The sequence below is a fragment of the Pseudochaenichthys georgianus genome, chromosome 9 (assembly GCF_902827115.2).
Source record: "Pseudochaenichthys georgianus chromosome 9, fPseGeo1.2, whole genome shotgun sequence".
Lineage (NCBI taxonomy): Eukaryota > Metazoa > Chordata > Actinopteri > Perciformes > Channichthyidae > Pseudochaenichthys > Pseudochaenichthys georgianus.
This window is the reverse complement of record NC_047511.1, coordinates 38,180,947-38,205,169: the sequence shown is the minus strand read 5'-3', so window position 1 is coordinate 38,205,169 and position 24,223 is coordinate 38,180,947. Positions and strand designations below refer to the sequence as shown.

At 42.5% G+C, this 24,223-nt stretch overlaps 1 protein-coding gene across 4 annotated transcripts in view; it reads right to left on the bottom strand.

Moving 5' to 3' along the window:
• Window positions 1–23,808, bottom strand: part of ap1b1 (adaptor related protein complex 1 subunit beta 1) — a 37,707-nt gene extending 13,899 nt beyond the window's left edge. Inside the window, exons 1-18 of one of the 4 annotated variants that reach the window (XM_071204413.1) lie at window positions 23,743–23,808; window positions 22,166–22,226; window positions 20,072–20,177; window positions 19,860–19,995; window positions 19,327–19,572; window positions 18,251–18,441; window positions 17,643–17,864; window positions 17,385–17,505; window positions 17,188–17,283; window positions 16,673–16,788; window positions 13,835–14,000; window positions 13,038–13,136; window positions 10,943–11,202; window positions 9,456–9,660; window positions 8,000–8,029; window positions 7,780–7,914; window positions 1,952–2,097; window positions 1,736–1,865 (exon numbers count right to left, since the gene is read on the bottom strand). In XM_071204413.1, the coding sequence (XP_071060514.1) occupies window positions 1,736–1,865; window positions 1,952–2,097; window positions 7,780–7,914; window positions 8,000–8,029; window positions 9,456–9,660; window positions 10,943–11,202; window positions 13,038–13,136; window positions 13,835–14,000; window positions 16,673–16,788; window positions 17,188–17,283; window positions 17,385–17,505; window positions 17,643–17,864; window positions 18,251–18,441; window positions 19,327–19,572; window positions 19,860–19,995; window positions 20,072–20,177; window positions 22,166–22,202 (2,442 nt within the window). In that variant the 5' untranslated portion in view covers window positions 22,203–22,226; window positions 23,743–23,808. Of the gene's footprint in view, window positions 1–1,735; window positions 1,866–1,951; window positions 2,098–7,779; window positions 7,915–7,999; window positions 8,030–9,455; window positions 9,661–10,942; window positions 11,203–13,037; window positions 13,137–13,834; window positions 14,001–16,672; window positions 16,789–17,187; window positions 17,284–17,384; window positions 17,506–17,642; window positions 17,865–18,250; window positions 18,442–19,326; window positions 19,573–19,859; window positions 19,996–20,071; window positions 20,178–22,165; window positions 22,227–23,475; window positions 23,589–23,658 lie in introns of those variants that run through there. The other 3 variants (XM_071204414.1, XM_071204415.1, XM_071204412.1) reach the window with 3 other exon arrangements.
• Between the last annotated feature and the right edge of the window lie 415 nt (window positions 23,809–24,223).

The window sequence follows — 24,223 nt, the reverse complement described above, 5'->3', positions numbered from 1 at the left end:
AGGAGTAAAGCTAGTTAGCATTAGCTGACAGCTAACAGAGGTGCTTTTGACTGTTGGTGTATTGACTTCTGTGGTGTGATCACTTTCAGGAAACAAACGTTATAATGGCATTAGGCAAAGGCAAATTATTATGTTATCATGACGTGTTCAAATGACATTTTATAAAATGTGGGGTTTGAGAATAACTTGAATAAATAAAGTGGTTTGATGTCAATAGATATTTGACAGGGCAGGTGGTGGCGAAGTCTATAGGGACTTGGCTTGGCAACTGGAAGGTCACCAGTTCAAGTCCCGGCAAGACCAAGTGCTACCGAGGTGTCCCTGAGCAAGGCACCGTTCCCTACACTGCTCCCCGGGCGCTGTTCAAAATGGCTGCCCACTGCTCCTAACACTAGGATGGGTCAAATGCAGAGAAACAATTTCCCCACGGGGATTAATAAAGTATATCAATCAATCAATCAATCAATCAATATTGATATTAAAAAAGGGAATTGTGTGCCGTTTCACTTCCTTAAAGAAAACAGTACACAAACGTGAAAAAGGAGTCCATGTTGAATCAATATTTAATTTTGAATAGAGAATCGTGGAATTTCACTGGTATTGGTGTTGACGACAACATTTCTGGTATTGTGACATTCCTAGTAAACAACACACCCTCAAAATAATATTCTGTGACATTAGTATCTTAGTCTGAGAATGAAAGGTCTGTTGGAGCAGCCGATAGAAACATCAAAGCCGGTGTGGAGCCAGCAGAAAGGTTAGCAGGGCTCCTGAGGCCGAAGGAAACAAAGGGGCCGTGTGCACTAATGACTGCCCCGCCCCCTCCATCAGCTGCCTCAACACTCTTATCTCCTCTTTCCAGCTGCACCCCCCCCCCGCCCTCCTCAGCTGTACCCAATTAAAAGAAACACCCTGATCAAAAACAAGCCATCCTCTGCCGCTGCTCTTGATTTACAACTTAGAACCGCTCTCGAGTTTGATTCATGTTTTAATTCTGTTTTATTCGCAACAGGGGGATTCCACAGTAAAGCTGAAACAGTGAGGACACATTAGTTATCTCTTCAGACACATGGAAACGCCTTCATGTCCCAAAGAGCAACAGCCGTGAATATTCCAGCCAGGATGTATTTTGACGTTTTAATTCTGTACTCAGGAGAATTAAAAGATAAATGTCTAAGAAATTACATTCTGCCTATTTTAAGGTATTCTGGTTATTTTGGAATTTGACTTTATTATTCTTGTATTAACTTAAAAAACTCTCAAATAAGAATTGACCGATAACGGGCCTCTATATAAACATTTTATATTATAGTATTGTTATGTTTTATATGCAATAAAGTAAATTAACTGAACATGTGCTCCTCTGACCTGTAGCCCACAGCACATATGCTTGAATGCATTTAGGTTTGATGATGTGTTATTCCACATGTTCACCCTAAGAGTGAAATGTTTTACTGCAAAACACCTAATCGTTGGCAGTTTATCACCAACTGCTTTGGCTGCTTACTCAGTCTTCATTTATGCAGTCACACAATGTGTGAGGGGTGAATTGGCAAACATTACATAGTGCTTCAAAACTGTACTTGACCCCTGACAATTATGTTGCCAACAATTCATTGTGACGAGCGTAAAGCTACAAAATTCAGTCCCGAGTCTTAAATGAAAACTAGAAGAAGCAGGGATGCAACGCTAGCGTTAAAAGAATAGCAGTCACATACAATCCTGAAGGTGTTACCTGCAGGTTGTTGAGCGGCTCCATCTTCATGACGGGCCCCACGGTGCTGAGCGGCAGCGCGGCCTCAATGCTCTGGTTCGGACTGATGGGAGTGAGGATCTGGAGGGGACCAGCCGGAGCCAGACCAAAGCTACAGAGCAGCAGGGAGGGGAAACCAGAGTCACGACAGGTGTATTCATACAGGAATACCAGCACTTTCTTAGTCGGCGATCCTACCTGTTTCTGTTGAACTGGATGGCAAAATCACTCATGACACTCATAGCTTTATTATTGAGTGTCATCTCCATTTGGATGACCCCAGAGCGGCGGACAAAAGTGCCCGATATCTCCAGACCCTTGGCCTTCATGGCTGGCAGCCAAACCTGGACAGAGATCAGTTGACTCATTAGGGAACCCAACATGCATGTATTATTGTAATATACGATACGATAATACTTTATCGGTCAGATCAAGTCTGACATTTGACTTGCATCACAGAAGCTCCATGTGTAACATCAACATGGACAAATGTCAAGACACAATACATGAAAAGCAAACGACAAACATTTAACATAACATCACAATCACTGAGAGAAAACATTTTCAATGACCCTTCAGCATGCATTTCATCTGGGATTCAGCTCTGTGTTTACTGTGAGGATTGACTGATGCACAAAGGATGCTTCAGTCTGACTTTATTGAATCGTGGGACCCTGTTGTTAACATGTAATCTCTTTGAGTCTGTACTACAGGCCATACGGTAGTGTAGGTTGCCCTCTTGAGGCTGTGAAACGCATGCGCAGTTAGTCTGTGTCGACCTGGAGCCTGAGGTCCGCTGTTCGATAATGGCTCTGTATTGGTGTTATGCACGTTGATGGAATAAACCAAGTCAACAGAAGATAAACGTCGTGTTTATTTGTAGTAGACTAACATTGGTAGCAGAGGATGGTTAGCAGAAGATGGATACTGCCAACTACAAAGTTCCACCGAAGTTCGACGAATCCCGACCATACGAGTGTTGGAAAAATGAAATCGCCATTTGTCAGCTGGTTCCTGAACTTAAGAAGAAACAAGCCCTCGTCGTTGGGCTGGGGCTGGAAGGAAGGGCAAGGGACATCGCCATGGAAATACCCGCTGTGGATTTGAACAACAACAATGGTATGGACACACTGCTCGCAAAACTAGATGGCATGTTTCTCAAAGAAGAGAGAGACCGCGCATACGATGCTTACTCTTTTTTTGACTGCATCAAAAAGGAGAGCTCCGTGTCCATGGCGGACTATGTGATTGACTTTGAACAGCGATGCAACCGAATGAAAAAGTACGACATGACTCTTCCTGACGCCGTGCTAGCTTTGAAACTTTTGGACACGGCTTGTCTAGACGAGAAAAATAGACAAATGGCGCTGACTGCGTGTACAGAACTAACGCTTGCTGCAATGAAGTCCGCTCTGAAGAGGATCTTTGGGGGGAGAGTGCAAGGCGGCACATCAGACGGAATACACGTTAACGATGAAGCGTTATTCACAGAGCAACGCTCACAAGGAAGACTCAGACGTCCAACAACGCAGCAGTTTGGACAAGTTGGACAGCAAAGGCAACCGTCACAGGTGAGTCACTGGATAGGTTCGGTAAGAGATCAAAATGTGCTATATGTCAGAGCACGTTCCATTGGGCTAAAGACCGTCCTCACAAGAGTAGCGAACAAGTAAAGCTAACTGAAGATGGAACAAAGGTAGAGGAATGTGACATTGCAGTGTTTACTAAAGCCTCACCGTCTGAATCAGAGGTATTCCTAACTGAGTCCTTAGGGACGGCTCTCATTGACACTGCATGTACCCGCACAGTGTGTGGAGAAAGATGGTTGGACAGCTTCGTCGCTGATCTCAGTCAAAGTCAAGTGAACCAGATTGTGAAAAGTGAAACTCCAAGCTCCAGACCATTCCGTCTTGGAGATGGAAATATAGTGCATTCCTCCAGAATACTGAAACTGCCTGCCAAAATAGGACAGACGAAATGTCGAGTGGAAACTGAAGTAGTCAAAGCTGATATCCCACTACTTCGGAGTAAGACTTCACTGAAAAGGGCAGGAACCATCTTGGACATGGAGAATGATAGAGCTGTGATGTTTAAACTCACCAGTTCAGGACACGACTGTCTAGATATCAGAGACAAGGACACAGGATTGAATCAAATTGAAATGAAAGATGAGGTCCTTACAGTCACAGAAAATATGACCTCAAATGAGAAACACAAAGCTCTCCTGAAACTACACAAACAGTTTGGTCACGCCTCCGCAGAAAGACTACGGCGACTCCTCCGCAGTTCGGGAAATAAAGACAAAGATTGTGACACTATTTTACAACAAATAGTACAGGAATGTGACATATGCCAGAGATGCAGCAAGATCAAGCCGAAGCCAGCTGTGGTCTTGCCTCTGGCTTCAGAGCACAATGAAACGGTGGCAGTGGACCTGCACGAGTTGGAACCAAGTTCATGGTACCTCCACATCATTGACCGATTTACACGTTTCAGCGCTGGAAGCGTTGTGAAAACAAAGAACTCCTCTGTGATGGTGAACTCTTTCCTTCATACATGGATCAGCGTCCACGGCCCACCACGGAGACTTTACAGCAGGGGGGTCAAACTCAATTTCATCACGGGCCACATCAGCATTATGGTTGCACTCAAAGGGCCGGTTGTAACTTTAAGACTCTATAAAAATACATATATAAATATTTAATATATATAAAATAATGTATTATATTACTTTATTGCCTCTGCATTGGATTATTATCGAATAGGGTAAAAGCTTCATAAATAACTACGTCTGAAAGAAGAAGTCTAGGGCAAATAAGTGCAAGTCTCTTCAGTGAGAATGTCACAAAATTATTTTAAAAAAAAAAGTGACAGTTAAATAAAAAAAAAGACATTTTGAAAAAAAAGTAACAATAAAAAAAAAATCTAATATAAGATGCATTGTGGGACATGTAGTTTATGGACATCGTGCATCTGTAAATCGGCCTGTAACCATATAATAAACATATTACATTCTTTCAGAGCTCTTGCGGGCCACATGAAATGAAGTCGCGGGCCGGATTTGGCCCCCGGGCCTTGAGTTTGACACCCCTGCTTTACAGTGACAATGGAGGAGAATTCAACAATGCAGAGTTCCGTGACGTGGCAGAGAACTTTAACACTGAGACAAAAACCACGGCAGGACACAGCCGCTGGAGCAATGGGCTACTGGAGAGACACAATCAGACCCTCACCGACATCATCCAGAAGGTCAGACGGGGAAAAGGATGTGACTGGCAAACAGCCCGAGACTGGGCTCTCATGGCTAAGAACAGTATGCTCAATGTGCACGGCTACAGTCCTCATCAACTGGTGTTTGGCCAGAACCCCAACCTTCCTTCTGTACTGGTTGATAAACCACCTGCGCTAGAAGGTACCACGATGAGTGCTAGAGTAGGAGAGCACATTTCATGCCTCTAGAAAAGCATTTACTGAAGCCGAGTGCTCAGAAAGGATAAGACGAGCACTACGGAAGCAGCTCAGACCCACAGATGAGAAATATGAGATGGGTGACGAGGTGTATCACAAACGAGCTGAATGCACTGAGTGGAAAGGACCAGGGATAGTTATTGGTCAGGGTGGGGCTGTTGTTTGTGTGAGGCATGGTGGTTGCCTAGTGAGAGTGCATCACTCTAGGCTTTCCAAGGTGAACACAAAGGTTAATGAAGAGCAAACGGTACAAAATGATGCCGACACAGAAGCAGGAAGTGAGCAAGGTATAAACAATGCAACTGGTAGTTTAGACAGTGAGCAAAATACAGAGAATGAACAACAATTCGGTGACAGGGAAGCCAATACAAGTGAAGCGATGGACCCTCCAAACACTTTGAGTAGCGCAACACAAACTGAAATGGCGCAGAGGCCTAATGCCCACAATAATCCTGCCCCTTCGGCAGGTGTGGGTTTAAAAACAGGACAGACTGTAACATATATGAACAGAGGGTCTTAGGGAGATCAGGCAAGGCTACGGGGAAATATAAAACCTGGTATAACATGCAACATCTAGAGAATGATGGGAGTGATGGGCAAAAGGAACCAATTGATATCTCACAGGTTGATAATCTCAACATTGAAACAGAAGACAGAAGCTGATGTACTTGTAACCAAAGACATCTCATAAAGAACTGGCACAATAATAATGTATTTGAGGAAGTTGAAGATGCAGGGCAGAAATGCATTTCCACCAGATGGGTTTGTAGTCTTAAGGACACTCCCAAGGGTATAGTGCCTAAAGCCCGACTTGTTGCCAGAGGTTTTGAAGAGCTGAATATTCAAGAGTTACCGAAAGACTCCCCGACATGTGGCACAGATTCACTTGGACTTATTTTATCGGTGATATGTCAAAACCAGTGGGAAGTCCATTCTATGGACATCAAATCTGCATTCGTGCAGGGTATGGAGCTATCCAGGGATATTTATATACAAGCAAGTCGGGCCACACGGAGAAATGAACCCCTCAACGAAACGGAGAGAGCAGTTATGATCAAAAATAGGACAGATCCTATGGGTTGCTAAACAGACAAGACCTGACGTAATGTTTGATTCATGTTGTTTGGCTTCTAATATAAAAGGGGCAACAGTACAGTCTGTTCATGATGCCAATAAGATCATCCGTAAGCTAAAGTCTGAAAAGGTGACACTCAGATTTCAACATCTGGGAAACAGTGATGCTTGAACTTGATAGTTTTCAGTGATGCTTCATCTGGAAACCTCCCAGATGGAGGCACACAGGGAGGCACACAGGGAGGCACACAGGGAGGCACACCGGGAGGCACACCGGGAGGCACACCGGGAGGCACACAGGGAGGCACACAGGGAGGCACACAGGGAGGCACACAGGGAGGCACACAGGGAGGCACACAGGGAGGCACACAGGGAAGCACACAGGGAGGCACACAGGGAGGCACACAGGGAGGCACACAGGGAGGCACACAGGGAGGCACACAGGGAGGCACACCGGGAGGCACACCGGGAGGCACACAGGGAGGCACACAGGGAGGCACACAGGGAGGCACACAGGGAGGCACACCGGGAGGCACACAGGGAGGCACACAGGGAGGCACACAGGGAGGCACACCTATAACACTTCTGTTGGCATTCAAAGGAAATCAGACGAGTGGTCGCAGTACCCTTGCAGGGGAAACTCTTGCCATGTCAGATGGGGTAGACGATGCAATTTTTCTAGCCACACTATTTTCTGAGCTCACTGCTGGAAATGCTGGACTGAAGCACCCCCTGTACTCTGTGACTGATAACCACTCTCTGTTCGACGCGCTCAAGTCCACAAAACAAGTCGCAGAGAAGAGACTCGGGCTGGAAATCAGTAGCATTAAGGAGCTCATACAGAGCAAGAGGATCAAGCAGGGGCGTTGGTCAGACACACAATCTCAGCTCGCTGACTGTCTCACAAAAAAAGGAGCTTCGGCTCTAGTGCTCTTGAAAGCACTCTGTGAAGGACAATGGGATCTGGGTCAAAGTGTCTGTTGAAACGGAACATTGTTTATGTATTTGTTTCTTAAATGTTTCCCTAATTTATGTTGACTACTCAGGGAATTTAAACATTTTTGTTTTAAGCCACTGAATGATTGTTTTATGATTCATGCAATGTAAAGTTATTTTTGTTTTGTTTATTTCTTTAAAAAGATATGAGATTGTTAACATGTCATCTCTTTGCGTCTGTACTACAGGCCATACGGTAGACTAGGCTGCCCTCTTGAGGCTGTGACACGCATGCGCAGTCAGTCTGAGTCGACCTGGAGCCTGAGGTCCACTGTTAATGGCTCTGTATTGGGGTTATGCACGTTGATGGAATAAACCAAGTTAACAGAAGATAAACGTCGTGTTTATTTGTAGTAGACCAATACTGCATCTCCCATGAGATGGTAGCAGCTCATATTCGCTGTTCAGAACATGGTTTGGGTCCGAGATGAGGTTGTTATGATAGGCCGAGTCATACACATGTCACATCCCAGCTTATCAAGACTCACCGTTTTAGGGGGGATGTAGGTTCCCATCGTCATACCACCACCTCCGAGATCAAACAGGTCGTCCAGACCGCCGCTGATGGGGGCGTTGAAGGAAGCTGGCATTGCAGCCGGAGGAGCTCCGAAACCAGCCCCCATCTGTGGGCCGCAAGGCAACACGTTACTCTCACACGTTCAGTACTGAGAAATCTGAATCGACAAAAACTCAGACAAGATGACTTACAGCAGGACTTCCTCCGATGTCTCCACCGAGCTTTGTGGGAAGGGAAGAAGCACAAAAAGATTCAGGTTATTTATTGGTACGACGTTAAATCATATCCTGGAGGATGGTTGAATGGGGGTGAGGGTCTACGAGATTTATTTGTACGATTAATGGTGGCTATGAGGATTCACTGTTTACAGGAAGTAGATCGAGGAAGAGGAGGATTTTCTTTTTATGCAACTGACCTTTTGCTGCCTGTACAAGTCAGGATGAGGAGTCTTTAGGTCAAATGCTACTCACTAAAGGTTTCTATTGACAAGGTGGGGGGTACATTGAACAAGTGGTGCAATATAGTGACTCCACACACTGCTGAGCATGGAGGACAATATTTTGCAGCAGAAACAAAAAAGGTAAGATTTACTCAAATCTCACCCTGAATGGAGTGGGAAAGAAACCATCCAACACTACATTTACACAGGTACGGATCACTTCTGGAGAGAGGGGGGTGGGGGGGTGGGGGGGGCTACTCAGAGAACACAGTGGTTCAACAGGGGACACGAGGGGTTATACTGTAGGCTGTTGCATTTACTGATCCATTGTGGTCTCCAGGAGCAACCTCAGTGGGGCTGTAATCTGGGGGCGATGGGGACTGATGCGGGGGCTGAGGAGACTGAGGGGTGTCCGTCCGCAGGGGGATGGGCGGCTGATTGAAAAACAGCCCAGAGATAAGAAAAGAGATGGACTTTAAGGATTTAACAGCATGCTTACTGCAGATGTCACAATGATAAACGATGACAGACGACGGATGGAAATGTCAGACGGATGCATGAGAACTTAAAACGGCAGTGATTAAATCAATCTTCTGAAATGCCCCGACATGGTTTACAAAAATGTTGCCCTCTCCCTCCATGTAGTTACCGGCTCAGACTCATCCCCCATCTGCAGGTGCAGCAATGAACGAAAGGAAGGAAAACACACCAGAGTTCAAGAGAAAAATTATAAGAAAAGCACGGAAAGGGAGGAAAGAAGAACAATGGATGTTTCTGCTCCTGTAATATAGGTCTATATTTCTGTCTTTTATAGAACACTCCAACTTATCAAGAACATGTTATATTGTGTGTTCTTTGAGGTACATGACTTCTCTACTGTATATATCTAGATATGTATATTTGCTGTTTATCGTTTTTCTTATTTATACTTTTCCACGTCTGCCTGAACACATTGCTGCTGTGACACAATGTGACATATCTATCTACTGTCTCTATGTCCCCGCTTTATATTTTGTTACTGTCAATTGTCTTTTTATGCTGCTGCAACGCAAACATTTCCCAATTTGGGATCAACAAAGTGTCTGTGTGTCTATCTATCTATAATCTATCCATCATTGACATTAAGCCAATTATTAAAATAAATAAAGATGTGTGATGGCCTTTCAGAACCCGATTTTTACTCAAAGGGCGCCGTGTAGAACACCTACCAGGCTGTCCAGTCCTCCACCAAGAAGGTCCATAGCTCCCAGCTGCATGCCAGGAGCGGCGGATGGTGGGGGTCCGGTGCTGGTGGTGGGGGTCAGGTCCAGATTAAGCAGATCTCCCAGGAGGTCTCCCTGGGATGGGATGACAGCGGGGGGCGCCTCAGAAACAGCAGCAGAACCCGTATCTGGGCTCTCAACACTCTCCCCACTAGCAGGGAAAAAAAGTAAGTAATTTGTTTATGTCATTCATATGAATCACTGTTTTGCAAATTAGATGTGTGTATGATAAGTTGCATGTAAAGGCACGAAGGAATGAAACTGCTAGAAAGTGTGTTAAAGCAGGGTGAGGGTATATGCAGGAGTCCTGAAGTCAGATGGAAGACCTTTTAAGACCCTTTCCATACATTTTAAGACCTCATCGCCACTTTGAGTTTTAACCGGTTACCTTGGCGACACACTTCACCTCACATTGACTATATACAGTATTGATTGTCCTTCCTCCTTATCTTCCAACCATTTGGAAGCAGACTTGCATTTCCCCATAACGATGCTGTTTAACAACCGGCGTAAACGGACCTTCGCGCTATCAAGCAGTGAGCGTGCGATGTCCTGTTCAGATAACGTCAAACCCAACAGGATGCCATAACTAAACTACACAGAATCACACTGCACACCTACGCAATGACTACATTCAGGCAGACTGTAGAATACAACCTCTTGGACCATTTATATACTTATTGAAAACAAGCTACAAAATGTAAGACCTTGGGAAATGCTCATTAACACTTTTTAATAGCCTTCATTTTCGCTAAACTGATTTATCAACCTTTAATACTTTAAGACCCCGCGGACCCCCTGTAAAGGAAAACACAATTGGGTTCCCACACCTTCTTCACGATCAAAAGTCAAGGATTTCTCAGGGGCTTTACAGGCCCAGTTCCATCAAGGGCAAAGACCCAACACGGCATTATTAGCCATTTTTATACTGAGAGCCAGAAGGCTTTTCAATTAGTGTCATTAGTGATGGCAAAGTACACAGCAGAGCAAAACACTCTATTGAGCTTTATCAATGAGCTGAAGTGCCAAGTCAAATAGAAATGAAATGACCCATGTCTATGCAAATACATTTAAATAAAAGAAAGCACTTAAGATGTTAATTGAGGCCTTGTAACTAATTCACCAGCACTTAAAACGGTATGACTTTCTTGAAGTGAATATGGTTGCCCTTTCCTTGTTGATTGGATTTTGAATCTTTATGGTTTTTGTACTTATAAGTCGCTTTGGATAAAAGTGTCAGCAAAACTAAATGTAATCTATTCAGGTTGATTTTAGGTAACCCTAAACCTTTTACTATAAAAAAGGCCTTCACAACTTTCAAGGATTCCAACGACGCATGGAAAGCATCGAATAATAGCAGAATCAAGAAGCGTAATCCTCTGAAGTGAAACAAACCCATTTCCTGCATGGTTCAAAAGAAAAGGAGGACTCACGATCCAGCGCTGCTGGTGAGTCTCTTGTGCTGAACGCCGCGGCTGCCCTCCACGAAGGCACTGGGGGGCTTGTGGTAGACGGAGGCCAGAGTCCCGATGTGGCAGATGAGCTCCTCCAGCAGGGTGGGCTCGATCAGATCCGTCTCCTCAGAGATCAGGGGCTTCTCAGCCAGGACCACCTCCTTGGCAGCCACTGGGTCTGTGGAGAGCAGACGCCAGTAGATGTACCCACGGTCCCTGAGGTCGGGGTTATCGGAGTCCTGCAGAGAGACGGAGGAAAGAGGATGAAGGATTATCATAAATGAAGTATGCTTAATGAATACTTCATGTTAAACTCTTCTTTGTCTTTGCTCATTTAAACCGAGACAGATCTAGATTTATGGGCGGCGTAAAATGTTAAAAAATGCAGATGATATGTGGGGCTCTAAAAGGATGGGTTTGATGAATAAATGATACATTTTGTGATGAGGTTGTTTTAAGTTATGAGGCTCATTTTACACGCTGCTGCTCTCTGCCTGTCAAGAGCAGGAACTAAATGTATACATCTGGTTCATCCAATGATGTTGAACACATGGATATTAACCAGTTTATGCTGTGAATTAATCAATATTAACTAATGATCTTATTCTCTCCTTTTCTGCAGAATATGATGTTCACTTTTAGGTTAACATTGTATCAGAGCGACTGAAACCATAGTTGATGTCATCTTCCTATTCTTATTAAATGGCTTAGTTGAATACTCGATTCTGATCGGCCAATTCAGAACACGTAACACGTTGTTAATCCAGAACAGACAGACCGCTGTCAAGGACTAATTGACCGTTGTTAAGGACGATCACATCTGCACAAAGAAGTCCGTTTGATTGAACTGTATACAGTTTGGCTGAAAAGCAAACTGGGACAAGGAAACAGCGGAGAAGTAACGGGCAGAACCCCTCCTTTTACGCAGCGGTCCAGACATAGACATCAAACGGCGACACATATTCAGTTGCCAGTTACTTTGGCATCAGGGCAGGGATATCTAGATACTTTCCAAGGTTTGACATAATGAATTGTGCTACTTTTAAAGCAAGCAGCGACTTTTTCAAATCTGTAATCAAAAAGGTCCACAAAAACACTATCGAAGCAGTTCCTGCCGTTGCTAAGGAGGATCGAGAAAGAGAAAGTAAAAGAGGGTAAAAGACGGAGCACTGGACGTCAGATAAATGCCCAGAAGAAGGCAGAGAGGAAGTAAACTCTAACAGGAACACGGTATGGGCTCTGCAGAGTTTAGGGACTTGTTAGTGGATCAGAAACTGAACAGAGTTGGACAGTGCCGAGTGCTGCCATAAAGTTGTTGTTGTCACAGTTCCAGCTGTTGGTGCGTCGTGGAACGGGGTTTTTGTTCTCTGAGCGGAAGAAATACGATCATTTTTAAGTCAATAAAATAATTTCAATTAATATTGGGAGTCGAGTCGTTAGTTTAGTATATGGCCGTGTAATCAGCGGGATAATGTGCAGCGACTTGGTCATTCAGTCTCATCAAGAACCGTCCGCTTGGCGTCGGCTCTCTGATGATCTGTTCTTTCCCCCATAATGAGCGCCTCGCTGCACGTCATCCCTTACATAGATAATGGAGGACAAAGAAAGACAACTTATTATTACTGAGGTGATAATATTATACATGATTACAATTCATCAGTATCTTATTCATGATAATATTACAGTTAAGTTGATCGTTTTATGTCAATTCTGAAATAATAATCGTGCACTGGTGTTATTTGGCTAAATAATACTTTTCCGAAATAAAGTTGCAAATGCCGGCAACATAAAACCATTAAAACACAATTAGGGTAACGGCCTGAACCACTGCAGTCATTACTAAGAGAAGCTGAAGGCTCATATTCATATGTTCATTACCATACTCCAGTGCCCTGGAACGATGGACTAAAATAGACCGCCTTTGAAAAGATACAGAAAGCAGCAAACTCAAAAAGTGAAGTCTGAATAGAACACATAACACACACGTAGAGTGCAAGTTTAGAGTAGTAAGTGAGGATGAAAGCATGTAGAATACGATGGTAGAAACATCACATGTGACAGTGTTTCATCTCACCTGTGTGGCCAGGCTTAACACCTGCTGCACGAGCTCCTGGGTCTCCGTGGGCTTCTTCAGGAACAACTTGACGATTGCCGTCAGCAGCTGCAACTGCACCTAGAGGACCGAGCGAACACAAACCATACGTTACAACTGCTCACAGGCCAAGTTCAGATGCAGCGGGTGGAAGTCAAATGGTCCTCAAAACAGTTCCAAGGTGCATCTGAATGATGATGTTTTAATAATGGCCTGCACTGAACCACAGTAAACACATTTAGGTTTTCCACGAAAGCCACACCCCGCTAAACAGTAGATATTCCAACTACTAATGAAATCTGCCGAAAACAGCATAAAACGGAAGGTTTTATGCATAACGAATTTATTTTTACCCACAAAATCACTTAAAACCCGAAAAGGCTCTTCGAGGCGATGTGGAAATGCATCCATTATTCAGGGGAAAGTGGTCCAACGGAGAAGAGCCTGTCCTTATCCCACCCTCTCTGGTGCAACACATTTCAGAGTGAGATATGGCTGCTCTAAAATGTGTCCCTGATAAGAAGTGTGTCTATAACTCCCATGACCTCTTTATAAACACAGTAAAACAACATATAATAGTCATCTAGGATACTTTCATTTCCATCACGGTACCAGATTGTCAGTGAAATAGAACACGTTTTCTGCAGTGTGACATGCCCCCTTCATTTCTATTGCCCCGCAGCAGCATACCCATCGCTTTAATGGCTTCCAGGAACAAAAACAATGTGTGCTTCGAACTGCCAGCACAGGCTGTTCCCCCAAAACTATCATTAACCCACCTGAGTGCTTTCATCGTGGAAACCCTCCAAAAAGCTCTCCAGCAGCTCGTCGGCGTTGTCGATGCGCTCAGCGTACTCTCCCACGATCCAGATCATAGCGGCCCGGGCCTCAGGCTCGTCCAGAGACTCCAGGTGTTCACACAGGGTGGCAATCACACTCTCGTACCTGGAAACAGTCACACAGTACAACACCAAAATGTATTAGGAACAGAGGTGGGAAAAAGTGCAAATACTTCATTACTGTACTGAAGTACATGTTTCTGGTATCAGTACTTACTCCACTACTTATTTTTCTGACGACTTTTTACTTTAACTTCTTACATTTTTAACCCAAATACCTGTACTTTCTACTTCTCACATGTTTAACCCAAATACCTTTACTTTCTACTTCTCACATGTTTAACCCAAATACTTGTACTTTCTACTTCTTACTTCTTACATGTTGAACTCAAATACCTGTACTTTCTACATGTTGAACCCAAATACCTGTACTTTCTACTTCTCACATGTTGAACTCAAATACCTGTACTTTCTACTTCTCACATGTTGAACTCAAATACCTGTACTTTCTACTTCTTACATGTTGAACTCAAATACCTGTACTTTCTACTTCTTACATGTTGAACTCAAATACCTGTACTTTCTACTTCTTACATGTTGAACACAAATACCTGTACTTTCTACTTCTCACATGTTGAACTCAAATACCTGTACTTTCTACTTCTTACATGTTGAACTCAAATACCTGTACTTTCTACTTCTAACATGTTGAACTCAAATACCTGTACTTTCTACTTCTTACATGTTGAACTCAAATACCTGTACTTTCTACTTCTCACATGTTGAACCCAAATACCTTTACTTTCTACTTCTCACATGTTGAACTCAAATACCTGTACTTTCTACTTCTCACATGTTGAACTCAAATACCTGTACTTTCTACTTCTTACATGTTGAACTCAAATACCTGTACTTTCTACTTCTCACATGTTGAACTCAAATACCTGTACTTTCTACTTCTCACATGTTGAACTCAAATACCTGTACTTTCTACTTCTCACATGTTGAACTCAAATACCTGTACTTCCTACTTCTCACATGTTGAACTCAAATACCTGTACTTTCTACTTCTCACATGTTGAACTCAAATACCTGTACTTTCTACTTCTTACATGTTGAACTCAAATACCTGTACTTTCTACTTCTCACATGTTGAACTCAAATACCTGTACTTTCTACTTCTTACATGTTGAACTCAAATACCTGTACTTTCTACTTCTCACATGTTGAACTCAAATACCTGTACTTTCTACTTCTCACATGTTGAACTCAAATACCTGTACTTTCTACTTCTCACATGTTGAACTCAAATACCTGTACTTCCTACTTCTCACATGTTGAACTCAAATACCTGTACTTTCTACTTCTTACATGTTGAACTCAAATACCTGTACTTTCTACTTCTAACATGTTGAACTCAAATACCTGTACTTTCTACTTCTAACATGTTGAACTCAAATACCTGTACTTTCTACTTCTCTCATTTTCCAAACAGCTGGTTCCTTTAGTCTGAATGTGTGTTTGGTGCGTGATCATTATTATTTAGAGTCATTGCGTGCCTATTGATTTGAACACGATCCGTGTATCCATCACTTCCTGGTCTTCTCTAAAGAAGATCGACCAATTAGAATGTTGTAATGTTGCCGTTGTTTAGCATCGAAACATTCATTAGCTAACATTGACATTATTGTTCTATTAATATAAAGGGAGGTCAGGTACTCTTTAAAACAGATGGTAGTTATGGGTACTTTTTACTGAAGTACATTTTGAAGCCCATACTCATTTACTTGAGTAAAGAAGTTTAGTCAGTACTTCTACTTTGACCACGAGTATCTGTACTTCTACTTGAGTAAAGGATGTGTGTACTTTTGCCATCTCTGATTAGGAATGGCAACTATTTTAAACACACACACACTCAGACAGAGAGTTGTTTGTTCTGGCAGCCCGACAAATGTAAATCCAATATTTATTCTCCTTTTAGCTCTGGGTGAATTTTTCGATTGCTCGACGCTCAACCAGCAAATGTTTTTCTGCAATCGTTGATTAATTCATGTGGTTCAGGCATTTGTTATCTAAACCAATTTACCCATAACGATACATTTACATAATGCTTTTATTACAAGATGGCCTGAGGCGGTAAGATTGAGTTGATATGTGATTAATAGAAAATGCAGAAGTTTGAATGAGTCATGTAGCTAAAAGGCTCGAGCCATGTCGAGCTGGAAACGTTTGAAAGCTGCTCCCTCGGTGACTCGCGGATGACTTTGAGTTGTGTGGGAGAGGACTGCGTCATGCTCCATGAATCTACCTGGTTGTATGAGCGGTCCACCATTAACACACCGTCACTGAGGAATGGCCCAAAACCTCACCTGCATGCATTTCAGGATAAATGCCAATCTGAAACCACTTCGTCTGTGTAATGAGCTTTCACTCTGAATATGTGAGGGACAGGGGAAATGATATTGAGGGCAAGTGGAGTGCAGGGTGCAATGGAATGCATGAGTAACTGTGTACACCAACCAACAATGCAAAGCACAAAATAGTTCATACATCACGCATCTGAAAATGTCTCAATTTAAACGGGCGGACTATAAAGCCTCGTCAGACTTTGATAGAGGTGTAAGGCGTCGTTGTGTCATTTTGAGAATAATAACAGCCTTACAGCAGAATCAGTTTCCACCAGTTCCTGATGAATAGTTGATACAGATTTGAATCTGCATAACGAAGTGTAAAGAAATAATGTGAAAGGACCACACTGATGCCTTTCACTGAACGCACTTGTTGGGGTACTTGCGGAAGATGTCCTTGATGACCACGATGGCCTCCTGCACCACGTAGTTGACCTTGGTCTGGATGAGGTCAAGCAGCGTGCTGACGCAGCGCTCCGCTGATTGCTAATAAATGGAAAGAAGAAGAAATCTGTCATGACTCAGCTGCAGAAAAAAAACACTTTGGACAAACGCATATTTATTGTGTGCTTTTAATATGCATAAATCATATTGTCGCAATATAGAACAAATTATAATAATTAACATATTGTTGCATATGTAACAATCTGCTGAGTAATAAACCTTCCATCAGTGTCAAGCTGTCAAACTCATACATCTACTACAGTTACATCAGTATTATCAAACTAGGCTAACAGTGAATTTGAACATCTCCAGAAACGTGTAGTTTGAAACTAAGAAGGAGGAATCTTATAAATGATGTTTTATTGCTGTGCAACATCGCTGATAGTTAAAGAGAAATACAAACTAAACATGTGACGGCAGCGTGATATAAACTCCACTCACCTCTACTTTGATGGCACAGCGGCCAATGGCCCTGACCGCTTTACGGACAAAGTCCACATCCACCTCAGTGGCGTACTCCTTCAGCTCAGCCAGAACCTACAGCCACACAGACACGCATCAACATGTTTTGCTTTCTTAAGGCACCCCAAAGATAATGGTGTTCACTCAGTGAAGCATTACAGCTGTGGATGTGTTACCTGGGCGATGTTAGCTTGAGATGCGAGGCGGATCATGATGTCCAGCTTCTCCAGCTTCACATAGATTGGGTCATTGTACTTCACAAAGAAAACCTTCATCTCGTGTTTCAGGATCTCTGGGCTAAACATTTAAATAATTCCCTGTTATTTGTGGAAAATGTACCATGTCGCAGTAAAATGCTACTTTCATTATGTTATGATATTCCCAAAGTCTAAAGAATACTAAAGAGCGTCCACATGTCATCTCCCAACATTTACCGTCTCTGTACGATGAGGTTGATGTTTCGAAGGGCCACATATTGTAACTCGGGCTCAGCAGAGAGGAGCGTGACCAGTGGGGGGGCGAGCTTCTTCAGGAGGGTGCCATAGTAGTCCAAGTCTTTGGGCAGCATCTCCATGAACTTCATTAAAACTTTAACGGCTGACAACACCACTGCAGAGTTGGCGTGGGAGAGCCGTGGGGTCACACGCTCACAGATGCTGATATCGGGAGAGAAAAGAGAGAGGGAAATTAAACGTGTGGGTTAGTATGTATTATTATGTACACTTATTTGTTTGGCCTTATGATGGCTAAAATTGGATGACCATTTTAGTTTCCATTTCATATAGCACTGTAAATTGCATAAAATTATGAGCTGTTTTAGTGTGTGTATGGGTATGTGTATGTGTGTGTGTATGTGTGTGTATGTGTGTGTGTGTGTATGTGTGTGTGTATGTGTGTGTGTATGTGTGTGTGTATGTGTACCCCAGGAAGAATAGCCAATGCTCATGCTAGTGCTAACGGGGATCCTGATAAAGAATAAGAATACAAAATCGGGGTGAATGGGTGCATTTGCCATGCGTAGTTTATGAAGGCTCTCTCTCACCTCTGGGACTCCCGGTCATCACGAGGTGAGTAATTGGCCAGGCAGTCGAGAATGAATATCTGTCCCCACTCTGTGCACTCGTTCAAAGCCGTCAGCAACTTGTTGATGGTCTGAGGGTTCAGGTCCAGTAGATTGCTGTTGGGGTGAGACTCTGCTATCTCCGACAGCGCTGCCACTGCGTTCGCTACAACCTGAAGATGAACACAACAGTTAAATAAATAGATAGATATACATATAGATGGATGAATGCCAGCAGAACAATTGAAGCCCCCAGTTATTATTACAATAAGCAGTATTGTATTTCATTCTATTATTAGCTCATCTTATTTTATTTTAAAGAAAAGCCAAAGGCCCCTTAACCTATTCGGGTGGTCCACGCTTCCACCTCCTCCTCAAATAAGATAATACATGCGAGTTCATGGCTACTGTAGACAACGTTCTTGTTGCTCTGTGTTGCGTTGTTAATGAGTGAGACACACCGGGGTTGAGGATCTGTGGGGTTTGTTCTCCCAAAAATACAATTTAGGCATTTAGCAGACGCCTTCTTCCAAAGCGACTTACAATGAGCCATTACAGGGACATTCTCCCTGGAGTAACCGAGGGCTAAGTGCCTTACTCAGGGGCACACTAGTGGTGGTGTTCCAGGCGGGATTTGAACTCACAACCTTCCGATCATCAGCCCACCTCACTATCCATTAGACCACCACATTTTTTGTTTAAAAACAATTATTTATTTATTTTTTATGAGATCCATTTGTGGCGGACGATATTCTTGTTGCACTAAATGTATTGTTTTTATTTAGTTTAAGTCTTATATATATTTATGTTGCATTGTTGTAGGAGCCGTGACCCTAGGTTTTCCATAGCATATCTACACTGTAGCCGTGCATATGACAATAAAGCCCTTCGAACCCGTATTAAGATATAAAGTAGAGGTCATTTTAATAACACAACTTGGGCAACATGTTAAATATTTGTATGCCAGCAAAGGGGCTAATCAGGGAAAGGCAGAGGGGCTTGAAGCCAGCTGGGTCAAATCTGTGGAAATGTGTCTGGTTTAAACAAAGAGGTCGTACCATGGGGTTGGAGTCAGAGATGAGGTCTTTCAGGGTGTCCAGGAAGCCTTGGTCCTCCACCAGCTGGGCGTTGATATCATGGAGCTTTGCGACACACACAGCGGCCGTCTTCCTCACATACGGGTCTTCGTCCTTCAGACATTTCCTCAGCGGCTCACAGAGGTACTCGGTGATCTTGTCCACACGGATGCAACCCATTGTACGAACAGCAAGGGCCCGGATCAGAGGGTTCAGGTCTTCACAGTCCTAAATGACGGTTCAAAAAGGTCATCATTTTTTCTCACAATTACGTTACTCTGAAATAGGGATGCCAGAAACTGACCATGATCAAAATCGAAAATCAGACAGCCCTGGCGAATAATAATCGATTATTGCTGCATGTACCTTTTAAGTTCTTAACAAATAATCTGAGGGGAACTTGTTGTTTGTTTTTAACTTGTGATGTGTCATTTTGTAAAGCACTTTGAGCTGCACGTGTTGTATGAAAAGTGCTATATACATAAAGCTTTATTAGCATTAGTATTGAGCTTTACCTTTACGAAGGTGTTCACAGCCATGATAGCCATGTCTGGCTGACTCTTGGCGTAGTTCATCAGGTACAGGTAGACCAGCTTCTTCAGCTCCAGGTTGTCCGTCTGCATGCAGTTCACAACATCCGGGAACAGAGCACTGCAGGAAGGACAAGGTGTCGTTATCCTGCATTTCTCCAGTGTGGATGTTTCATAGATATACTATCCTCACTCACCTGACATCCTTGCCAACTGTCATGGATGCAATGACCTTCTTCACAGCCTCTTTCTTCTTCTCTTTCTTATCACTGTTTAGCTCCGCCTTGAGCTCGAAGATCTCCCCTGCACACACAAGAGAACAAATCCAATCACACACACCATGTAATCCATTTGTGATGTGGGACGTGAAAAGGAGTAGTGGGCCGCATTGAGCTCTTTCTCAGCAGAGTCTGATATTGCTGGGAGTAGGAGTGGTTTTTTTTTATACAAGAGACTTTGAGGTTGTAGTAAAGCATCCATCTCGGGTCCAAAGTGAACTTTCTGGTCTATCTGCTAATGGCTGGTAAACAAAACACTTTTTTTTTAAATGGCCATAAAACTGCATAACAAACAATGTCATTAAATACTCATTGTATTACTAAAAGACTGGACAAAAAAGCAGATCTCGTCTCACCCATTCATCGGTGAATTGCCACTTCTCTGTATATATTCTTTTAACCTTACTTCCATCGTGCTCTTCAGTTTCATTGCATCTACTGTATGCGCCTCCACGAGCTGCCAGACTCTCTTTGCACAGATCTTTCCACCAGCTATTTGCCAACATTTACATTAAGCATTTTAAACAATGTCCCTTCCACTGCATTGTTTGTGTAACCGTCTGACTAAGGTAGCCTCGTCTTACCATTATTCATATATCAAACAAAACTTCCAGATCTTTCAGTTAATATTCAAAGAGTTAGTGCACCCTTGACAACCCTTTTAAAACCGGCTGCATCCTTATAGGCCTTTAAGCGATCAATGGCTAGAAAGCTTTGAATGCAAAGCAGCAGCAGGATGTGCAGCTCTTGCATGTGGCGTTCTAAGCATCTGAATAACAGCTCCAATAACATGGCAATGAGAGCACACAAGTCATGCCGCCCGACTGTTGACGGGTGTATATGTTTTCATATTCAATATGATCTTTTAACAACTTTCCACGCAAAACTCTGTATACGTTTCTGCTTTACGTGTGCGTCTGCTTTCTGGAGGGAGTGCATGACAGTTAGAATTGAGTATCAATTGGATGACATGAAATGTTGCATACCTTTACGTGGTACATATATAAACAAATACATATTCTTATTAGTATCATAAACATGTTAAGCTGATCTCTGATTTTCCAATCTGTTCAGATGTTATGTTGCTATTTTCCAAACTGAAAGGGACCAAACATTTCATCGCATTGTGACACGGAGGTGTTTTGACGTTGAGTATAAACACATATACTCTTAGTACTCAATCTTTGGCTTAGATACAAGTCTACTGACTGAGGTTCCCAGGCTGTGTAAACAGCTTGTAACTCCCAATCTCCTTAAAGATGTAAGCTCCAGGCTTCCCACAGCAACATTGGGCAGACCCACAACAAAAGCACATACAAGAAGAATCATGCCCTTAACTCTCAAGCTGTCCTTACAAACAGTAGTTTACTATCACTTAAACTCCTCCGTTTGCATTTCCAAAGCCCTGTGTGGGAACAACGTTCCATGGGAAGAGCCACACAAATAAAACGAGCGGCACAAGTTCAATCTTAACTAATGCTCCATATGGTTAATCTGATCAGAGCTGTTCAGGGTTTGGCAACAACAGAGTGACAACATCTCTACACAGGGGACACATTTTTAACAATTCAAACCTTAACAGAATAAGCATTCATGTCTCGAAGGAAATCTTTAAATATTAATAATAATAATTCCTTACATTTATTATAGCGCTTTTCCAGTGCTCAAAGCGCTTTACAGATACACATTACACATATTTTTTATACATGCAATATTACCACGAATAAGCCATTTAAAGATGTACGGTAATTAAACTGTGATATGCATCAAGTTGCTCTGCATATGTTCAATAAAACCTTAATCTGAAACCACTGAACAGCTTCATTTAATAAGACTAACAACACCTAAAGCAGACATAATAATTTAGCTGCACCCAGCTGACTGATAAGCCAAAAGGTCCAGCAGTAACTTGAAAAACAATGAATGGATGCTGGAAATGATTGAGAACTGAAATAACTTGTTTTAAATGTAACATTATTTTTGTTTTATGAACTATCAAATGAGCTATCAGACCTTTCTTGGTTGTGGTGAAGTACTTGGAGTCCGTCATCTTGGATCCAAATTGTCGATTCTCCTGCAAAAGATATATAGGGTGAGAAAGACGGCGGTGAAATATTTCCTCAGTGGAAACTTGGAGCATCCAAGAGCAACAGGAAACACCAGAAGTGCAGACACAGGGAAATAAAAGGAATTCCTGTCTTCTCCTGAACAAATGTCAGTGATCTATCAGAAGAAAACAATGGTTTTCGCAGAGAGAACAGGCACCATGTCTTGTTTTAACCTGAATCTTGTTGGTCAGCATCTATGTGGCTTCTGCAGTAACTATAGTACATTTCAACTATTGGTGGAGCACCTCTCTGCGAAGGATCTTCTCCTTGTATGCAACAATACTTCATGCTCTAAAATATGAGCAATGGTGCTCAAAAGTCAAAAGAAAACAACTGATTTCCTGAAAAACATTGAACATGACATTTGTCTTTTGATCTGTGTGTACCTTTAAGAAACACATGACTTGTGTAAATAGTCATCACATTTGAGTTTTGCCGCACATATACATGGGTTGTTTTCTGGTTACAATGTTAATGACTATACTGTGATATCTCTGACAACTGACATCCTTTTTTCTACAAAAGGCCATCATGTATAACATTAAATCATGATAGGACACATTATTACCACTGTAAATATTGATGTTGTCCCTAGCAGTTGCCTACACTGAATGAAACAGATGGTATCTCATTACACATTATTATATACATAATAATTGCATTAGCCTTTCATTAACATGACTGACTTCCTATTACGCAACAATATCCTGATAATGTTAATTTAATGGAACTTGCAGTGGCAGTGATGCTAACAGAGAGTGGTGTTGACAGCCAGTCTAAATGAATGGCAAAGGCCTAACAGTTATCATGTGTTCTCATGACAACGACCTGCGTTTCATTAAAAACACGTACAAGTTGTATTATTAATTGAGCTTCACAAACATAAGGCTGTTAGCCACAAGCTAACCAATAATATGCAACTGACGACGAAGCTCGTACATTTCGGTACATGTGTACGATAACTCACGCCGTCATAAGGACACCCTTAAATAGTTTGCAGAGATACAATACGAGTGCTTTACATTAGCTAAGTTTGAGTTATTCCTGCTAACTTAGCCACAAAGGTAGAGGAAAGGTTCGCTAGCTGAATAGCATCAGGCTACCATGACGTTAGCATAGCAGACTCGAGTGTTTCAGAGGAAAGAAAGCTAAAACAAGTTTAAATGAGTGAAAACAGGTCTGCAATGTCCCGGTGCTATTCGATCAATTACTTACGCATAACTGATTCGCCCATTCCTGCATGATTGCAGTAGTTATCGGAGTTAACCTGGTGCTAAATGCTAGCAGTGTGCCTGTCAGTGTCAGCTAGCGCCTGACCACTTCTCTTCGAAAATGACCTTCTGAGGGCCGGCTTAAGGAAGTTAAGCTCTTAATCTACCCGCCTGGCTCAAACCTTACCAAACGAATTAGCGTACCTTCTGGAGTTAAAATTAGAGTGGCTTCGGGATGAATTTGAAGAGGAAATCTCCACAAACACCTTACCGTGACAGGCGTCGTAGGGATGGCAGTGATGGCCTTCGTCCCTCCCACTTGATTTACTTCCGTCTTCTTTATACAAAATAAACCGTAGCAAACAGAAAGGCAACGTCAGCGTTATTTCAGAGAAGCTCTCTCAATAATATATGTTCAACAACTCTATCAATAATATATGTTCTGCTCTCTACAATCAATATCTTCATAATAACATCTTAAAATCAAGAGCTGGAAGAAGTACTCAGATATTTTTACTTCAGTAAAAGTAGAAGAGAGTAGGAATACTCTGTTACAAGTAAAAGTCCTACATTCAAAATGTTACTCAAGTAAAAGTACAAAAGTATCAGCATCAACATACTTAAACTACTAAAAGTAAAAGTAATCACTATGCAGATTGACTCATTTCAGAATAATATCATATGTTCCGATAATGAATGATGTATTAAAGTGTTTTCAAAGCTATTATCAAAGGTGCTGCTAGTTTGAATTA